Source organism: Helianthus annuus, chromosome 8 (genome assembly GCF_002127325.2).
Source record: "Helianthus annuus cultivar XRQ/B chromosome 8, HanXRQr2.0-SUNRISE, whole genome shotgun sequence".
Lineage (NCBI taxonomy): Eukaryota > Viridiplantae > Streptophyta > Magnoliopsida > Asterales > Asteraceae > Helianthus > Helianthus annuus.
The window spans coordinates 47,210,939-47,230,600 of record NC_035440.2 but is presented as its reverse complement, the minus strand read 5'-3'; the positions used below and the strand labels follow the sequence as shown (position 1 = coordinate 47,230,600).

The following is a 19,662-nucleotide window of genomic DNA, read 5'->3' as shown; positions in this document are numbered from 1 at the left end:
ACTTTTTATGTATGCATGTTTTGTATTGTGTTTGTATTACCGGTTTAAAAAAAAATATCATGTTATATTTAAAAAACATATCATGATATGTTCTAAATGTACTAAAATTAAACATTTTGATCGGTCTATCAAAGTATTAAAGTATCTGCGAGTTGCACATTTGTTTAAGCAAAAAAGTAATTTACATCTACCACCAATGGGGTGGTGGTTCATTGGTAAAGGCAAAGTCTTTAAATACCTTGGGAGAAAAAGATCTTGGGAATAAAAGAAATTTGCCTTTCAAAAAAAAAGTAATTTACATCTAAAAAGTCGAGGTGACACTTGTGAGCTACGTACACAACACAATACAGTAAATGAGCTTAAAGTCTAAAACATAACTGATATGTTTTAATCAATCATAAATGTTTTTAGCTATTGAAAGTCGCCATCTGGAAAACCACATATTTAAGCTTAAAACTCAATGATCACCTAATTTGGTTGGTAACATTTCTACGTGCACTATATGTAATAAAATGTTCAACAACACATTCTTGGCAGCGTCTTAAGTGTAATTACAAAAATGAATAAACGGAATGTTCGGGTATGATTCTATCTATGCATTCAAGAGTACTCTTCCTTAATTCATGGTGTGGCCATCTTCGTCTTCAAGAAGTGACAATAATTCCTCATAGTCTAGTAGGTCCCAAAGATTGTCATCAGTAGCAGTCTCCTCCATGGATCGATTATAACCACCTTGCATGTTGACTAGTGTTTGACTATCTTCTTGGTAGGTGTTATGAACGTTTGTTGAAGCTGACATACATTGATTCTGATCGTAATGTTCACACGTTGAGCTCCCGGTAAAAGATTGAACTTGTTCTTGATTAGGGTCTTGAAATGTAGCCGACGATTGCATGGTGATTAGTGTGGGATTGGTGTTTGATCCCTGACGTTGGTCATGACCAATACGCAATGCTTGAGCACCCATCACATTGTTGTGAATAACAGATTGATGGTTTGATTGAAACATAGATCCCAAATGATTAATAGTTTCATGATGTTGAACTCGTTCGCTTGGTTGATTTATTTCGGAATTTGCTGACACTTTTGGTCTCTTTGCAGGTTGATTTATTTGGTTTTGTAGATGAATTGTCTCCTCTTGATTCCTTTTGTTCTGAACTTGTTGATCCGGCTGATTGTTATGATTAACACTTTGGGTTGAATGTTTCTTGTATATCTTACACAATACCCAATCCGTCATCTACAAGAATAGAACAAAAGTTGGTCCAAAACCAAATGATAGATAAAAGGATAATACATATATGTGTTGAAATGGTTTCCTCTTTATTCACTCTGCTAATACCCTTAGCCCTATAAACGTATCAAACGGTTAGTGAACTGCTCGCCGGATTTGTCCTATCCATTCTTTTTCGTTTGTAAACGTTCGCTTATGTTTGTTCATTAACATTCATTTATGTTTATTCATTTATATTTCTTAATATATGTTCATTTACGTTCATTTACGTTTATTCATTTAGTAGTTATTAGTAATGAGCCCATTACGTTTACGTCCTTCCATTTATTTATTTACGCTAGTATAGAATATTGATGAACCAACATAAACGAACCCGAATACATTCACTTACCTAGCAAACGAACATCAAAAAGAAAGTCGGTTTGTCTAAGTGTTCATGTTCGTTTGGTTAAGTTAAACAAACGAACATGAGCAAGTCTCGTTCATGCTCGTTTTGGTTCGTTTATAGGCCTAAATACCCTTGCTAACCAACGAGATTGGTTAACTTGCAGCTTGTGTTAGATAGGCGCTTGTGGCCTTCAAGATCAAGTGATCAGCTTATGACAGGAAATAGTAGAAATAGTAAATATACCTTGTTGGAATGGCTTCCATTTGGGATATTTAGATTATTGCAAGTATACTCGTACATTAGCCATTCAGTCTTTTGATCCTTCTCGTCATAAAAAGCTAAAGGTGTAGGTCCCTTTTGTCGGATGATGACGAACCTCAAACCTTGTTATACTAACCCACTAGCGAGTGCGGAATCCAAGCTAGCAAGCAAACCGGGATGAGACAAGTATAAACACAAACACACACGGGTTCACCGATTAACACAACTTGTATTAATGCAAATGAAGGTTTCGGTTACAAGCACAATGTTTACAACTCTAACATGTAAACTCTCAAAGTGTGTGAGTGAGTTCCGGACAGAATGCTCTCAGCCTATCTCTCGGATGTGTGTGTTCTATCTGTCTTGAACTCAACACAATGCATGGGTATTTATACCCATACACAGCAGGTCATGTCCGAAGGATCCGATAGATGGTCCGAAGGATCATCTATCGATGACAATATGTTCGAATGATCAGCAATGACCTCGAAGGATGATCCTTCGAGATCTAACAATCGAAGCATATCTTTCGAGAACCTCGAAGGATCAACAGTATCCTTCGAGGAGCTATCCTTCGAGACAGACAACTACTTTCTAACTGTTTGACCAAGTCTAACCGGAGGATGGTTGACTTGGTCAACTTACAGACTTAGAACATCGTTTATATACAGACCGAATACAGACAAAGTACAGACACAAGTGCACCAACAAACTCCCCCTTGGCTGTAGCTTTGTCTTTATCTTCTATAGTTGTAGACTCGTCTCGATGTCCTTTCAAGTCTTCAAAGTCGGAGGATCTTCAAAGTCTTCACGTCTTGAAAGCAGAAAGTGTATCAACAAACTACCCGTATCATGTAGGAAGTGTGTTGACAAACTCCCCCTTAACATAAGCTCCCCCTTGAGTTATGCTCGTGAAAAGACTTTATCTTTATGAAGTGAGATCCTTGTGGTGTTGATGATGGCCAGCGGCAACTCGATCATCTTTATCTTTTGAGCGCCTTCTCGTCGTGTCTTCATTCCAAAGCTTGTCATCGACCATGTTCTCCTAGCCTTTAGAATCTGCACATGCAAGAAATCTAAACGCGTAATGAGAACAACTGCTTGGAATAGAATAAACAAATGACACACGAATGACCATGTCATAATCAAACACCGTCCGACAGTTTGAAAGTTTAATAAATTTGCCAATTTTAGTTTTAACTTTCAAACATGCAAATTTTGACCGTTTATGAAGAATTAGTCAGTTCGGTTTTCAGTCAGGTTTCAGGTAACGAAGACTTGAGCTCCAACGTCGTACGATCGAAAATAAAGAAGAAAGAAAATCTTTTTGGCTTTTATAAAGTTTATATTAAAACACACCTAAAATCTTTTTGGTATTTTTGAAATTAAAAGACAACAATTTAAAATCCTTTGAGTGTTATCAAACGACATCACCGCTAATGTCGTGCTGATATGAACCAAACGACGAAACTGTTTTAGAAGAAAGCAATAAAAGTTAAGCAGTAAATATATACAAACATTCTTTTTGCGAGTTTCGAGGGTAAGAGAATCATATCAGTGCACGGTCATGCCAAAACACTCTTGTTGTTTAGTTAGTTAACATTAAGATAAGCATCCTATAACAATTATCGGTATTGTTGTCCACTTAAGCTCAACTTATCAGATGTAATCATGGCGAGGGGATACGTTAAGGTATGATTTATACTTACCGACCGGTGTTCATCCACATCACGACACATTCCCGTATCAAGGTATGCACGAGAGTTCATCTTACCGGTGAGTATACCGATTATCATCTGTTTGACCGTATAAATTGTGAGATACTCACTTATTTTGAATTGAAAACAAGTCCTATGTGATATAATCACTTATTGAGGAGGAACTTGATTTTCGTATGCATGAGGGCACAGGTGCAAGTCCGTGAACAGGTCAGTACTTCCGTACAGCAGAGAGACGAACTTGACACCCGGATAGATGTGATATTTTATCACTTATTTGTTTTGGACATGTGATTGTTTATCACTTATTGAGGTCGAATGCGGTATGTAATATGTACACGTATGTATAGTATCATGGAAGATCTAGACTTGCATCCCCGTTATTTTTCGGTAAAAGATACAACCAAGATACCCAGATGATAAGCAGCATAAAGACCGAATATCTCAGAACCTCGGCAATCTATCAAACGAAATTTCGGTACTAAGACCATATGCCAATGAATGGTTCCCACCTGGTCTTCAGTCGATTAAGATTTATATCACCCTGCACACTTTAACATGATTGTGAGCCTACCGATACATCTTATATAGAGCTGCTTATCGTTTTTCATTTAAGGTTTAAAGAGGCTTGGATAGACCACTGATGTACTATCACTTTCTCTTTTGCTCGCCAGGAAACTCATTTTTGATTTTCTATTGTTTTTGTTTTTTTGAAATTTTTCAATGTTTTTGGATTTTCAGATTTTGGATTTACTCCCCCTAAAATCAAATAAACTAAGATAAATTTAAAACACACAAAGATATTTACAAAAATGATTTTCCGATGTTGGTTTTACTCTTGCTTGACCTTAATGCCATTTACCAATAATAAGAAGTCAAATCTAGATTTGTCAAAAGCTTTGGTAAATAAGTCGGCACGTTGGTCATCGGTGTGGACCTTAACAACATCGATTAGCCTTTTCTCAAAGCAATCACGTATGAAGTGATATTTGATTTCGATGTGTTTGGTTTTTGAGTGCTGCACAGGATTTCTAGTGATATCTAAAGCAGCAGAATTATCAACGTAAATAGGAGTAGTTAGGAATTCAAAACCGTAGTCCCGCATTTGTTGTTGGATCCAAAGAACTTGGGAGCAACAACTTGAGGCAACAATGTATTCAGCTTCGCATGTTGATGTAGCGACACACGTCTGCTTCTTGCACTGCCATGTGACTAGGCAATTTCCTAAGAACTGACATCCAGCCGTTGTGGATTTACCGTCGATTTTGCATCCGCCAAAATCAGAATCACTGAAAGCTACCAATTCAAAGTTATTATCCCTAGGGTACCACAGACCGGTGTCAGGGTACGCCTTCAAATAACGAAAAATCCTTTTGACAGCTGCAAGATGTGATGCCTTCGGATTAACTTGATATCTGGCAAGCAGGCACGTTGGGTACATTATATCTGGTCTTGATGCTGTGAGGTACATGAGAGATCCGATCATGGCGCGATAGTTAGAAGGGCTAACAGCTTCTCCCTTCAAGTCAGGAGTAATTCCGTGATTTGTTGGCAATGGAGTACCAATGGGCGTTGCATCAGACATCTGGAACCGGCTCAAGATGTCACCAACATATTTAGTCTGATGGATGAATATCCCAGACTCTGTTTGTTGAACTTGTAGGCCCAAGAAGAAAGTCATTTCCCCCATAGCACTCATCTCGAATTTATCCTGCATAATGCGCTCGAATTCCCTACACAAGACATCATTAGTAGAACCAAAAATAATGTCATCAACGTATACCTGTACCAGAAGAAGATCTCCATCTTGTTCTTTGATGAAAAGAGTACAGTCGATAAGACCTCTACGAAAACCGTTCTCCAGCAGATAGTGAGATAAGGTTGCATACCAAGCTCGCGGTGCTTGATGAAGACCATAAAGAGCTTTGTTGAGCAACCAAACCCGATCGGGATGGATAGGATCTTCAAAACCTGGAGGCTGTTCGACATATACCTCTTCTTCAACCACACCATGTAAGAATGCACTTTTCACGTCCATCTGATAAACCTTGAATCCTTTGAAGGACGCATAGGCTAGAAAGATTCGAATTGCTTCGAGACGTGCCACTGGTGCATAGACTTCGTTGTAGTCAATCCCTTCAATCTGACGAAAACCTTGAACGACTAAACGAGCTTTGTTTCGGATAACAACTCCGCGGTCATCCTTTTTGCATTTGAAAACCCAACGGGTACCAATCTTCTTGTATCCAGCAGGTTTCTCTACTAGTTTCCAGACACCCAGCTTCTGGAATTGTTGCAGTTCTTCCTGCATTGCTTCAACCCAAGCGTTATCTTTCAAGGCTTCTTTCCACGTTCTTGGTTCTTCCTGTGAGACATAACACGCGAAGGACCAGTCGTTTTGTTGCCCGGATTCTCGAATAGCCGCATACAAGCCTGCATTGTTGTTGTTTCGCAACATGTTTCTTGTTTGAACGCCACTTTGCACATTTCCAATGATGTTTTGTTGAGGATGGGTATTATGAATCCTTGTTTCTGGATTATCTGGAACTGGAACATTTATACCCAGGTTGTTGAGGTTAAGATCAACAACCAATTCAAGGCCCGGAATTGACGAAGAGGATGATGCAGTAGCCTCACCTGTTCTATGGGCATCCACTGGAGGAGTACCCTCTGAAGTACCATGAACTGCTGTTGTAGGAGCTTCCTGATCTGCATCTAGAAATTCATCATCCTCTGAAGATTCGTTCAATTCGTTTGCATCATGAAAATCCTCATTGTTGAGAGTATTGTTGTTCACCGAAGAAGATGGTTCTTGATTCACAAGAATCGGACGAACCACCGGTGAAACTGTTGCATTGTCACTCTGGAAAAACATCCTAGCCGCAGCATTTTCTTCAACGGCTTCAACATTGATCGAATTGAAGAAGTCATCATACTCAAACATCCAAGGTTGACCCGGATTTTTGACTGGCAAGGTGTGCCTTTGTACTCTGACCTCAGACCATTCCTCGATCCTTTTAGTCTCTAGATTCCAGACTCGTAAGTTAGGGGTGGCATACCCAAGAAAGTATCCATCAATTGCTTTTGCCCCAAACTTTCCATTAGGATCGATGATTGTGCATGGAGCTCCAAACGGTTCTAGATAAGACAAATCTGGTTTCCGTTTTTGAAGAAGCTCAAAGCAGGTCTTGTTGTGCCTTTTGACTGTAAGGACTCTGTTCAATGTATAGCATGCAGAGGCCACAGCTTCAGTCTAGAATGGAATGGGTAACTGTGACTCTACCAACATTGTCCTAGCAGTCTCGATCAATGTGCGGTTCTTACGTTCAGCGACACCATTCTGTTGAGGAGTATAAGCTGCACTAAACTCATGAAGAATACCCTTTGAAGTGCAGAACTCCGTCATGGAATGATTTTTAAATTCAGTACCATTGTCGCTACGTATTCGCCTAACCTTCAACTTATACAAATTCTCAATCTGAATGATCAAGTTTTTGATAATACCAAAGGTTTCACTCTTGTGTGCCATGAACGCAACCCAAGAAAATCTTGAATAATCATCAGTAACCACGAGGCAGTATTGATCACCCCGAATACTCTTGTGCTTGACAGGACCGAACAAATCCATGTGCAAGCGTTCAAGAGGAACTGCCACCGTGTTGATCTTCTTTGTAGGGTGCTTCTTCTTTGTTTGCTTTCCTTTCTGGCACGAAACACAGACGTCTTGAAGATGGAAATTTTTGAGGGGAACACCATTCACCAATTCATTTGAAACCAAATGATTCATTTTGCGTAAGTGAATGTGACCCATTCGTCTGTGCCAAGAGATAGTGTCTTTTTCTGTGGCTTTTGAAACGAAACAAGTTGCTTGTGCAGACGTAGTAATAGCTTGGCTCATGTCAAGGACGTACAAATCATTTATCCTTGGAGCCGACAAGAGAATCCATTCTTTTGGAATTTTGAAGCCGGGTTTCAGCACATAACATCCATTAGCATCAAAGTGTACTGAGAACTGCTTGTCACAGATTTGAGAAACACTAAGAAGATTGTGATCAAGTTGTTGCACAAAATTGATCTTGTCAAAGCTGACAATCCCGTTAGATATCATTCCTTCACCCGTTATGTATCCACCTTTATCTCCAGCAAAAGCAACATAACCTCCTCTAATAGATTTAACGTCGTAGAGAAGCTTCATGTCGCCTGTCATGTGCCTGGATGCCCCACTATCAACAATCCAATGACTACTGATAGTTCCTCCTGAAGCACCCTGAACATGAACTCAAATGAATTAGTTGGAGATGGGGACCCAAGCCATTGTGGTCTTGGGTCTTCCATTTTCATCAATGACAATAACTTCTTGTCTTTGATGGTTGGTGAATTGTGATGGTCCCCCTGATTCAGTAACCGATTTAGGTTTCCATGTCTGTTTTGTTTTACCAGTGTCTTTCTTTAAAACTTTAACTTCTTGATTGTTTGAAGTTGTAGAATTGTCTGGTTTTACAGCAACAGATTGTTTTTGAACCACATCGATTTTAATTGCTTTTTCAATTTTCTTGACCTGTTGTCTTTTCTGTTTCTTTACCCTTTCTTTTACAAGTCGGGGATCTTGTTTTGTGGAAACAGTTTGCTTACGGTCAGTTTTGCCACGGGGATCATCAACCTTTCCTTTTTGTTTATGAAGATATGGACAATTACGAATAATATGTCCAATGGTTCCACACTCAAAACATGATCTTCGTTCTACAAACCCCGAAGTATCATGTGATCGCTTAGCCGATGATGTTGAACTTTGTGAACCCGAGGTACTAGGCTTTGAACTGCTTGGTTCATTTCTTTTCTCGACAATAGTTTTCTTGACAAAATCTAAGTTAGATTGGTTTTCAAACTTTTCAATTTTGTCTGTTCCCGTCGATTTCACAAAGTTAACATTTTTCTTCTTCTTTTGGTTCGGCTTCTTTTGGACTTGAGCCGGTGATTTTTCTTTGGGCTTGGTGTGATTTTGCTGCTTTGGCACTGTTGGTAATTTCTTGTTGCCAAATTGTTTTCGAATCTCAGCCTTTGGAATAGGAGGACACTTTGTAACTGTAACACGTGGTCCTGTCTTTCCCAAAAACTTACTTGTCGAATTTTCAAAGACTTTGCAGATTAAGGATTGATTAACATTCTTAATGGGAAAATCTTTGTCTGAGTAAATTTTATCATCACCAACTAGAGTGTACAGCAAATTCACACTCTCCGGCTCTTCTGCAGTTGAGGACTCAGTTGCAACAGTCTTAGCGGGTTGTACAGGGGGATCACATAGAATGTGATTCTCAAGAGGTATGTCCTCATTTTTGACTACCGCATCAGACTTTGCTGGGACAGTATCATCAGATTCATCATCAGACGAATCAGCATCCTCAATCACAACTGGAGGATCTTGATTCTGTTCAGCACTCACAAATGTATCTGCTGACACATCTGAATCTGAGGATACTTCCTTTTGGTATCCGAGTCCTGCAGCAAACTCCTTAACATCTAGAGGCACAGAAGGTTCAAAGAATACCCTGTCCTCTTCATCAGGCATGGCATCATAATTATGTCTCACTGGTGGTGGACACTTCTTGTAGCCTATGCATGTGACATCTCTCTTTTCCTTCTGAACATCAATGATGTGATCTAACACATAGCTAGAACTCAAATAACTGTCTAGCTTGAGTTGGATCGCATCACTTTCGGTTTTCACACAAGCCATCTCTTTTTGCATAATCTCAAGGCGAGATATATACAAATTAATATCAGTTTGTTTTCTTGAAACCATTTTAGTTAGTTCAGTTTTATCTTTCTTTAATGTTTCAATTACTGACTTAAATTCTTTTTCATGGTTTTCATAAAACATGTTGGCTTCTGTGCATTTAGAGAGATCCACAGTCAACTTCTGATTGTGGATGAATGTCACATCATATTTCTCTTGCAAAGCCTCATGCTTGCTTTGCAAGTCACACCACTCAGCACTCAAGGAACTATGTTTGTCTTGCAAGTCAAACAAACTAGCTTGTAAAGCATCATGTTTGGCTTGCAACTCAGACATGTTTCCTTCTAAATCAGCATACCTAGCATGCAACCTAGCACATTCATCACAGTTAACAGCAGTGGGTTCATCGACACATACCTGACTTGATGAACCGTCGACATTAGCCATAAAGGCTGAATGGAGAGAAGACGAAGAATAAGCAGCTTGATCCACCAGAATAGATCTTCTTTGAGTTTCTGCTGCAGCTTCCTCCAAAAGTTCATCAAAGTCAACATCATCCGAAACATTAGATGTCTCACCCACATGATCATCACCAGAGTTGGATGATTCTTCATCAACACTTCTACTGTATCCAGACGAATCTTCATCTTCAGATGATTCACCACCACTGACAGAAGATTCTCCACCACTGGTGTGAACTAGCTTCTTCACAACCTGAGCAAAACATGCTGTTCCATCGGGAGCATCACCACCCAACTGGATTGACCAGTCACAACCTTCATCCACCTGAACCGCAAGTGCCCGGTTGGTTTGGTTGTTGACGGGTACCAATGTACGATCATTGTTTCTGTTCTGCTGGTTGCCTTGGTTTCTGAAGGGGTTTTGATTCCCGTGCTGGGCTGGCTTTGTGCACTCCCTTTTAAAGTGACCCCGTTCACCACAGTTGAAGCACTTAACAGCTTGTTTATCGAACCCATACTTGGTGTCTCGTTTACTTTCCAAGCTGGTTCTTCCAGTACTTTCCATCCAATCCTTTGCTCTTCTCACAGCACTCGCAAAGGCCCACTTGATGTCCATCAAGTCCATCTCATCTTTATCAATCTGCCTGTAGTCTTCTTGTGTCAGATTAATGTTGCCAATCTGACCTTCTATTAATCCACAGTACGCGCTCACTACATTGTTAAGCAGCTCCATGTGTTCCTTAGCTACTTCTACACTGATTTTAGAGAAGCTTGACGTGTCGAGCTGTACGGTACCTGACTTTGACTGTTGACCAGCAGATGATGTTCCTCCATAACATGCACGTTGTTGTTGAGCAGGAGGAGGAGGAGGAGGTGGTTCTATTGGATTTCCATACATGTCTGTGGTGGGAGGTGGCTTAACAGGAACTTGCACCGGATTGCCATACATATCAGTGGTTGTGACAAACGCTGTTTGCAAAGGAGCATGTGGACCTGTTCTTGCAGACGAAGTATTGGAAGTTCCACAATACATTTCAGGATTTTGTGGCAATGGAACTCTCTTCGCCTTTAAGGTTTCCTCCTGATCCTTGTTTTCCAGAAGCTGCACGAAGTCGTTGATATTTGTAGTTTTCAACACTCCGTTATACTTCAGGATTTCCAAGAAGCTACTCCATTGTGGAGGTAAAGCGTCAGCAAACTTTTTCACCACTTCTGCTTGAGTTGTCGTCACACCAAAATTATTCAGCTCAGTAAGCAAATGATAAAACCGACTTGTCATGTCTCCCAAAGACTCCTTATCTAGACATGTGAAACAGTCGAATTCTTTCTTGAGCAGATCATGACGCAATTGACGTGTTGCTTCATTTCCTACTCCCCTGGTTTTCAATCCGTCCCACAGCTTCTTCGTAGTCTTGAAGCTGACAAATTGATGATAGATGTCTTTGCTTAGCGCCTGAGTGAGAATGGCGTAGGCTTTCTTCTCCAGATCATAAATTTTCTTCTGATCCTCTGGAAGATCGGCAAAACTAGCAGTTGTTGAAGCAGCGACTTCGATAGCTTGATCAAAATCTGTGGTGAAACGTATCCACAGCTCTGTATTCTGGCCCAGAACATATGTACGGAACCTGTCAGCCCAACCCGGATACTCATTTAAATGCATCAGCTTCGGAGGTCTATTCAAACTTCCTGTTTCACTTTCGCTCAGTAAGATACTTTGGATACTAGGAGTTTGATTCGAGACTAACGCCCACTGATTTCCCTGAGAAGATGTCGATACCGGAGACTCGGCCCATGAAGGTGATAGACTTGTTGACGTGTATTTTCCACTGTCTGGCGCCGGTGTACCCCACCATGAAGGAGTGACACCTGAACTTGTATATTTACCACTGTCTGGGGCAGGATTCCACCAACTCGGATTCATGATTGGAAAACAAAATAAATGCTAAGTGAATAATCCGAAAGATAACACAGCCGAAGGATCCTGGTCGAAAGATCTGAAATCACAGAAATTTGTTAACAATAAACTGACCACAATCGAAAGATCGACTATTGTTCGAAGGATCAACAGTACTCGAAAGGTCACTGTTGTATCTCGAACAATGGTTTCGAAAGATTCACAAGCTCGAAGGATTCACTATTTGAAAGATCCTTATCTTTCGAGTATATATCCTTATCTTTCGTATGGCTGACTTTCGAAAAATCACACTAGTTCGAATGATCAACAGTGTTCGAAAGATCACTGTTGACTTTCGAGCACTGGCTACGAAAGATTCAAAATCTCGAAAGATTCACACTTGAAAGATCCTTATCTTTCGAGATAAATCCCTATCTTTCGGACACTGTCTTTCGAATAGATTCCTTTATCGAAAGATATGTTTCAAACTTCGAAGGATGGGTCGAAGGATAATGATCTTTCGAGCCTTCCTTGATCGAAAGATGGTCTTTCGATGTCGAAAGATATCTTTCGAGAGATTCTGACACAACTGACGTTGATGTGATAGGTAGGTGAAAAGGTGATGGGTTGGTAAGTCAACTTTCGGCAAGACGGTATGTGCAGGTTGTACTTTCTCACCAACCAAGATTTTCAAAGATAATTTACCCAAAAAGGAAAACCTTATCTTCAAACCAGTCACCGGAATATTGACCGGAATATGACCGGAAATTACCAACACACTCAAAAACAAGTTTTTAAGTTACCCAACCCACTTACGAACACTCCCGGTAAGTTTAAAACACGTTTTCCAGTTTAAAAGTGTAGAAAAACCAACAAAAAAACGGGTGTTAAACCAAGTGTTCAAACACACACCAAGAACTTGAATAACCCGGTTTTAAACAAGGTAAAGAGCCAAGCTCTGATACCACTTGTAGGTCCCTTTTGTCGGATGATGACGAACCTCAAACCTTGTTATACTAACCCACTAGCGAGTGCGGAATCCAAGCTAGCAAGCAAACCGGGATGAGACAAGTATAAACACAAACACACACGGGTTCACCGATTAACACAACTTGTATTAATGCAAATGAAGGTTTCGGTTACAAGCACAATGTTTACAACTCTAACATGTAAACTCTCAAAGTGTGTGAGTGAGTTCCGGACAGAATGCTCTCAGCCTATCTCTCGGATGTGTGTGTTCTATCTGTCTTGAACTCAACACAATGCATGGGTATTTATACCCATACACAGCAGGTCATGTCCGAAGGATCCGATAGATGGTCCGAAGGATCATCTATCGATGACAATATGTTCGAATGATCAGCAATGACCTCGAAGGATGATCCTTCGAGATCTAACAATCGAAGCATATCTTTCGAGAACCTCGAAGGATCAACAGTATCCTTCGAGGAGCTATCCTTCGAGACAGACAACTACTTTCTAACTGTTTGACCAAGTCTAACCGGAGGATGGTTGACTTGGTCAACTTACAGACTTAGAACATCGTTTATATACAGACCGAATACAGACAAAGTACAGACACAAGTGCACCAACAAAAGGTCTTTTTGTTCCAAGCACTCGTCTCGTCACAAAATCATACACCTTCGTATCTTTCTGGGTCGATTTCCAATACCCAAAGTCCTTGGTTCTTCTATTCACTCGTGTCCCCGTCTGGTGTTTTCGCTCTCTCATTGTAAAAAAGTAAAATATGCCTTCACACGACCGGTAACGTTCTATTATCAACAAACCGTTAAGAAAGATTAATTGATTAGTGTAACGTGTTACGCTACTAAATAAATATTACACTACTAAACAAAGAAGTATCAGTCGTCGGTAAAGCAGTCTATCAATATTTTATCACAAACCAAATTACCATGACCATATTTTTAACAGCGGTTTACCAATGGTGTTTCGTTGGTAACCACCTTTACCGACAGAATACTAGTGTATTTGGCCTACGGTGATACTTCTTTGTTTTATATATTATGAAAGATGCATGGTAGATCGGATTATACTTCACATACCTGTAAGTTCGTTAGGGTGGTGGCTATAAACATGAACATCGTATATCCGACATCTGGGTTGTTCGCCTAATTCAATCTTTCGTTTAAGGTAGTAGATGATGAGCTCCGAGTCGGTTGGACAAAAGCGATAACCGGGTTCTAAAGCATCATCATAATCACGCAATTCTTGTTGAATGTATGGAACAATTTGTTGGTCTTCGGCCATTTACGTCGAGCACAGGGTTTTAGTAAATTTGGAGATTTGAATGCATGAAAAAAAAAAGTACTGCTTTATTATATATATCCGTGAAAAGAAAGCAATATATAAACTATGAAATTTTTTATCCATTTCTTGCGGAAGTCTAATAAATGATGATAAATATATTTCTTATTCAAAATCGAATCACTTAGGTTGTTTTCTTTTCTTTAAAACTTATTTTGATGATTTATATTTTTATTTTTGAGTAACATGACCTAAATATTTCATGTACCAAACTGATATTTTGAAGACTTAATTATCTCTTGTAACAAACTGATATTTTGGATAATTTATTTATGGGTAAATTACACTTTTCTTTATTCATATTTGTATCAGATTACAATGGATAGCCTTTAACTTTAGTTATTACAGTCGCAATCCTTTATTTGGAAAACTCATTACTACTTACGTCCTTTAACACTAACCTAGTTTTGTTTTCCAGTTAAGTCATATCACGTGATTATCATGTGAGGGCATTTATGTCCTTTTACCCTGATTTCTCCCACCTTATAAAACCCCTCTTCAACCAACCCCCATCACCACTGAATCCACCCACCACCACCACATCTATCTAACTCTTTCCCTCCCCCTATCTGCAGATTACCATGACCACTACTTCCATTTTCCAATCACCACTACTACTTCCATTGACACCCCTAATATCAAATTAACAAATTCAATAAAATTGAAAAGTAAACCAGTCGCACATTTGATAAAACTTCTGAACGCTTGCAAAACAAAACCACAAATCTGTACAACCCGTAGAAACCCCATACAACCCCACACAAACCCCAAACCAAACAAAACTGAAGAAGAAATGAGAGAAATTGAGAGGGTAGAACAGAAGAAATATTGATGATAATGATGATTATGATTAATAGGGTAGAACAGAAGAAATGTGGATGGTCATTATGATATTGGGTGTTTTTAGAAAAATTAGGGTTAGGGTTTCTTCTCCAGTACTGCACACGTTTTCCAGCGACTGAAACAAGTTCTCCGGCCAGCCCTTTTTCATACATTGATGGACGCCTCCCATGGTTCAGGGGTCACTCCATGGACTCTTGAAGGTGACATTTTGGTAATGTTACTTAATCAAGTGACATTTTTTGTAATTTTTCCATACTAATATGTTATAGTAAACGTTTGGTTTGCTTTTCTGTTTGTTTTTTTTTTTTTTCAAAGGCTTTATTTATTTATTTATCATTTTATTAAGTATTAGATTTAGTTTGTTAATATTTTTTGTTCTTTTTGTTGTTAATATATAAGTGTTACAAACTATATATTATCTATAAAACTTTTAAGTAACATTTAAAGTTCTAAATAAAATTATGTTCTTGTGTATGTTTGATACATCCAATAATAAAAAAATGATAGTCAATGTATGATTTACGCACATTATTTGCATAATTACGCATGGGTTTGGTTAACCCTAATTATGCACATTATTTGCATAATTACGCATGTTATATTGGTGATCGCATACCGTCGTATGTTAAGAGTCTTTTGTATATAAACCTTTCACTATATATATAAAGCCAATTTTTGCTAGCCGCTCAGGTCCTTAAGGACTCTTTAATTCTCAGGAACGACCTCCCTAAGTTAAAAAAAAAAATATAAGGGCCCATTTACTAGCCGCACCGTGCTCTTGAATTCTCAAGGGCGGTCCTAGGTAAAACAATAGGGATACCCCTGAAGTTTTCTTCCTGTTCTGCCACTAACCTAGACGATGGAGATCTTAGACTAAGTGAGAGCTAGGCCAAACTTGTTGTTGTTTGTCCCATTAGACACGTTCAGTTTGTCATTTCACTGGCAACAAGTTTGTATCATTACACACGTTCATTTTGACTGACTCCAACGAAACTGAACAAAATTACCACTATTGACCGGATTCTATATTTATTGTTTTGTGTGGTTGTGATTGTGTAGATAAATTAAAAGAAGTTTAATATAACTTGTGAATGTAATTAATAAAAAGAAGTTTTTATTATAAGATACAACTTTTGGTTTTAAAATTGAAGATGTTAGTTTGACAAAACCATAAATTAGTAACTGTTTATTAATTAATATCAAGTTTTAGATTAACGACTAACATAGTTTAGAATGGGGGATTTAAATTTTGATTGTGTTGAGAATTGAAAGGAGTTTCAATTAATGAATGACGAACACAAAGTAAAATTGGACTTTTACTTAAAGGTTGCACGACTTGCGTATATGCTACAAGTCGTCACCCTTATTTTTTTAAACTCGTCTAGCTCTTTCACCACATCCGACCGTGTTATATAAGCACATACAAGGAGCGCTAAAACAACAGAGGCCTTATCAAGTACCTGCTGTCCAGCAACCATTTTCGTGAAAAGCAGCAAGGACTAGTTAGAATATCCACTTCTGAAATACCCGCTAAGCAAAGTGTACCAATAAACCACACTCTTGAATTCTGATATGTTTCAGCCAAATCACAAAGTATTTCATCATTTTCATTAACATTCAGGGGTTTTAAAACCCCAGTTTTAGTTTCTGTGTCAGTTTCAGTATAACAATGGATACAATACATGCTGAGATGAAATTATCGCCCCCATGAACAACAAAATAGTTGGTAGTTGCAGTGTTTTCATCACATACACCTCTTGCTTTTAGTAAAGAATCAAATCATGTCAGCTTGGTTGGGTAGACAACAACGTGAGAGTGTCACACCCTGATTTCCCGGTAGGCCCGGACTTCGGGTTTATGCGTGACGATTGATATCAGTAATCACAAAGCAATGGAAGATGGGATTTTAAATTAATTATTACAAAGTTCCAAAAGGTCAAAAATAATAGACAAACTGATTGTACTTAAAAAGATCCACACGTGGACTGAATATAATAAATTGAGATTGAGTTTCTCTCTGAATATTCTTCTAGTTTCCATCTAATTTCTTCTGAGCTTGATCCACTCAATAGATTATTTTCTTTGGATCAATTGGTTAACGATTCACTTCGTGACAATTATGTGGTTTGACAACTTACCCGACACTCTGCTTCAACTCACTATCAATGCAAGCTAGGGCAATCTAAACAAGCCCGAAGCTACTAGCCCAAAAAGCTTTATCTGTTACCCTTAACACAACTGTCACGACCCCTTTATTGATAGTTAAAATGTCAAAGTGGCATGGCTCCTCAAGAGGTTGTAGCTATGAAAGACTGCATTGAGTTGCTGGTGCACAAGTTGGAAAAATCACTTGAGGAGACGAGTCGACCGAGTTCCAAAGTTTTAGGGCTAGTGATAAGCGACATCCAGACTTGGGTCAGTTCTGCAATGTGTAGGTCCACTTGGAGGATCAAGATTAAACCTACTTCCTTATTTTATAATACACTAACGAGTGCGGAATCCACATAAGTATGCAAACCAAAACAGAGTAACCAAAGATTCACTATCCTGATTAACTAAAGAGAACTAGTACAAACACATACACACAATGTTTGAACAGACTCACCATGCTCTCTTACTGAAACTGTGGTCTGTTTATATAGGCCCAACACCCACCAACACTACGAAGAATGTTACTGGGCCTTGAAACATGAGCAGGCCCACGAAGAAGTGATCTTTGGTGGACCTTTCCAACGAAGAACTAAGGTCACGAAGAAAGGTTCTTCGTGACTACCAAAAGGGACGAATAACATATTTCGTGTGAAGGGACTCCCACGAAGAATAGGTTCTTCGTGGGTAGGCTGCAAACAGACACCAAGTTACAGAAAAGGATATATAGCATAACAAACATATAAACCACTAACAGACTACACAAATGCAGCTGTCTTACAAACATCACAAAAGTAAACGTCGTACCAAGTCAAGATAGGAGGATATCTTGACCCGGTCGACTCGACCAAAACTATACAGATGCGTAAATAAAGACCGTACAATTACAGACGGAACTAAGAACAAGCGACAGACACAAAAGTGCACCAACACAATGACACATGAAGACACATGCTCTTAAGGGTTTAAGGGTGACTCAAAAATGAAAAGTGTAGGAAAAATTATGAATGTCGCACACTTAACCAGCAATGCTTTGGATTTGATCAACAGTTATGCTTCTTTATGCGAGTAGTTGAAGAGGGACCAAGGAAGTATGGGAAGCCTATTGATAAACTTTATGTGGACACAACTCGGTTCGGTTCGACTCTGTTCGGTTCGACTCAGCTCTGTTCGACTCGTTTAGGTTCGGCTCAAGACCGACGTCGCGACATTCCTCCGTCGTGCGCCCCAGAGATCGACACGCGAAGCACGAGTAGCCGTGAACCGTTTCCCGCCGACACATCACCATGACATCACCATGATGATGTCATGATGATGTCATGTGAATGAATTATCAAATGAATGCACATTAAGTCCACGTGAATTCATAGTCCATGCATTTCATATAAGACAAATTAGAACTCTATTTGTTTAAAATCATGCTGTTATGACGAAGATTGTGGAACACATATGACGAAGATTAACTGTTTTATGCATGACGAAACTCTCCAGTTAATGCTGTTGACGAAACTCTCATGGCCTGCTGTTGACGAAACCCTTCAGTTGTGCATGACGAAACTCCTGGAAGTTTCGTCATCATGGTCCTTCATTGTTGTTTCATTGACTATATTCAGGTTTCGTCGACTACATTCAGGTTCGTCGACTACATCCAGATTTTTCGTCGAGAGCAGCCTATATATACAGCAGTGGACTGAAGACAGAACGGCGAAGAGACACAGAAGAGAGAACAAAGAACTGAGAGCATATCAGAGAGTTGTGAGAGTTTCTTGTTTAGATCTTGTAACAAAACTCTACTGAATCAACCGGTCTTGCTTATAAAACAAGGATTAGGTTACTAGATCCTCTGCTAGTGGACCTACAAGTGGTATCATATCCGAGGCTCTCTTCCTTGTTGAAAACCGAGTTTCCGGTGCGTTTTCAAGTGGATTTTTGAGCTTTTCTTGGACAAAAACCGAAAACCCAATTTTTGTTGCCTGAAAATATGAATTAAAACTCGGAAATATTTGTTCTTTGGTGTTGTTTTTAAAAGCAAAATGGTTTAAAACCTTATCAAACTTGTTTTTCTTGAAATTTTGGTGCAAAATCTTGTTCGAAATGTTTTTTTCCGACGAAGTGCTTTAACCGGAAAAGCCATCGGAATTACTCTTAAAGAAGATAAGGATTCAAAAGTTTTTAGAAAAGTTGTTTTGCGTCTCATTATAACTTTCCTAAATCTGGATAACCACCAAACTACTTTCTAATTTTCAGAGATAATATTCTGTCTTTTAAAAAAAAGTTTACCTACCAACTGCACAAAGTTGATTTGACGAGGACTCTCACGAACTATGCAACCTCAATACTAATATATTTGGACTGGTCAATTCTCATTGGGTTTCACGATTAATACTTAGTTTTCATTGGGCTGGTAAATTCTCATTAGTCTTCGTGGGAAATTTTGTTAAAATTTAAAATTGTTTGGGCCTAGTCTTCGTCGGCCCAAGTAGTCTCTACAGTCTTCGTTTGGTCCATCACCCTTCGTAGACTTCAACCAACCCTTCATAGATTTCAAAGTTAGTGAGTCCATTGTCAACAAGCCCCTAGTTAGTGATTTCATTAATAGTCCTCGTGGACTTTTATTGGGCCTCATCTTTATAAAAAAACTTTGGACCTTAACAT

At 39.0% G+C, this 19,662-nt stretch overlaps 1 protein-coding gene across 1 annotated transcript; it reads right to left on the bottom strand.

The window, feature by feature from the left end:
* Positions 1-616: 616 nt before the first annotated feature.
* Positions 617-13,959, bottom strand: LOC110902074 (transcription factor JUNGBRUNNEN 1-like). The gene is made up of 3 exons (XM_022148814.1): positions 13,755-13,959; positions 13,267-13,463; positions 617-1,240 (listed from the first exon to the last, which is right to left on the bottom strand). Exons 1-3 carry the CDS (start codon positions 13,957-13,959, stop codon positions 617-619), a joined length of 1,026 nt encoding a protein of 341 aa, XP_022004506.1.
* Positions 13,960-19,662: the final 5,703 nt, after the last annotated feature.

Bases quoted from the DNA above. Each gene is read 5' to 3' on its own strand.
- LOC110902074 (XM_022148814.1), bottom strand. From the start codon at position 13,959: ATGGCCGAAGACCAACAAATTGTTCCATACATTCAACAAGAATTGCGT. The intron at 13,464-13,754 runs GTATGTGAAGTA...TGTTGATAATAG, and splicing joins CCACCCTAACGAACTTACAG to AACGTTACCGGTCGTGTGAA. The intron at 1,241-13,266 runs GTACTTTGTCTG...CTATTCTTGTAG, and splicing joins TTGTTGGTGCACTTGTGTCT to ATGACGGATTGGGTATTGTG.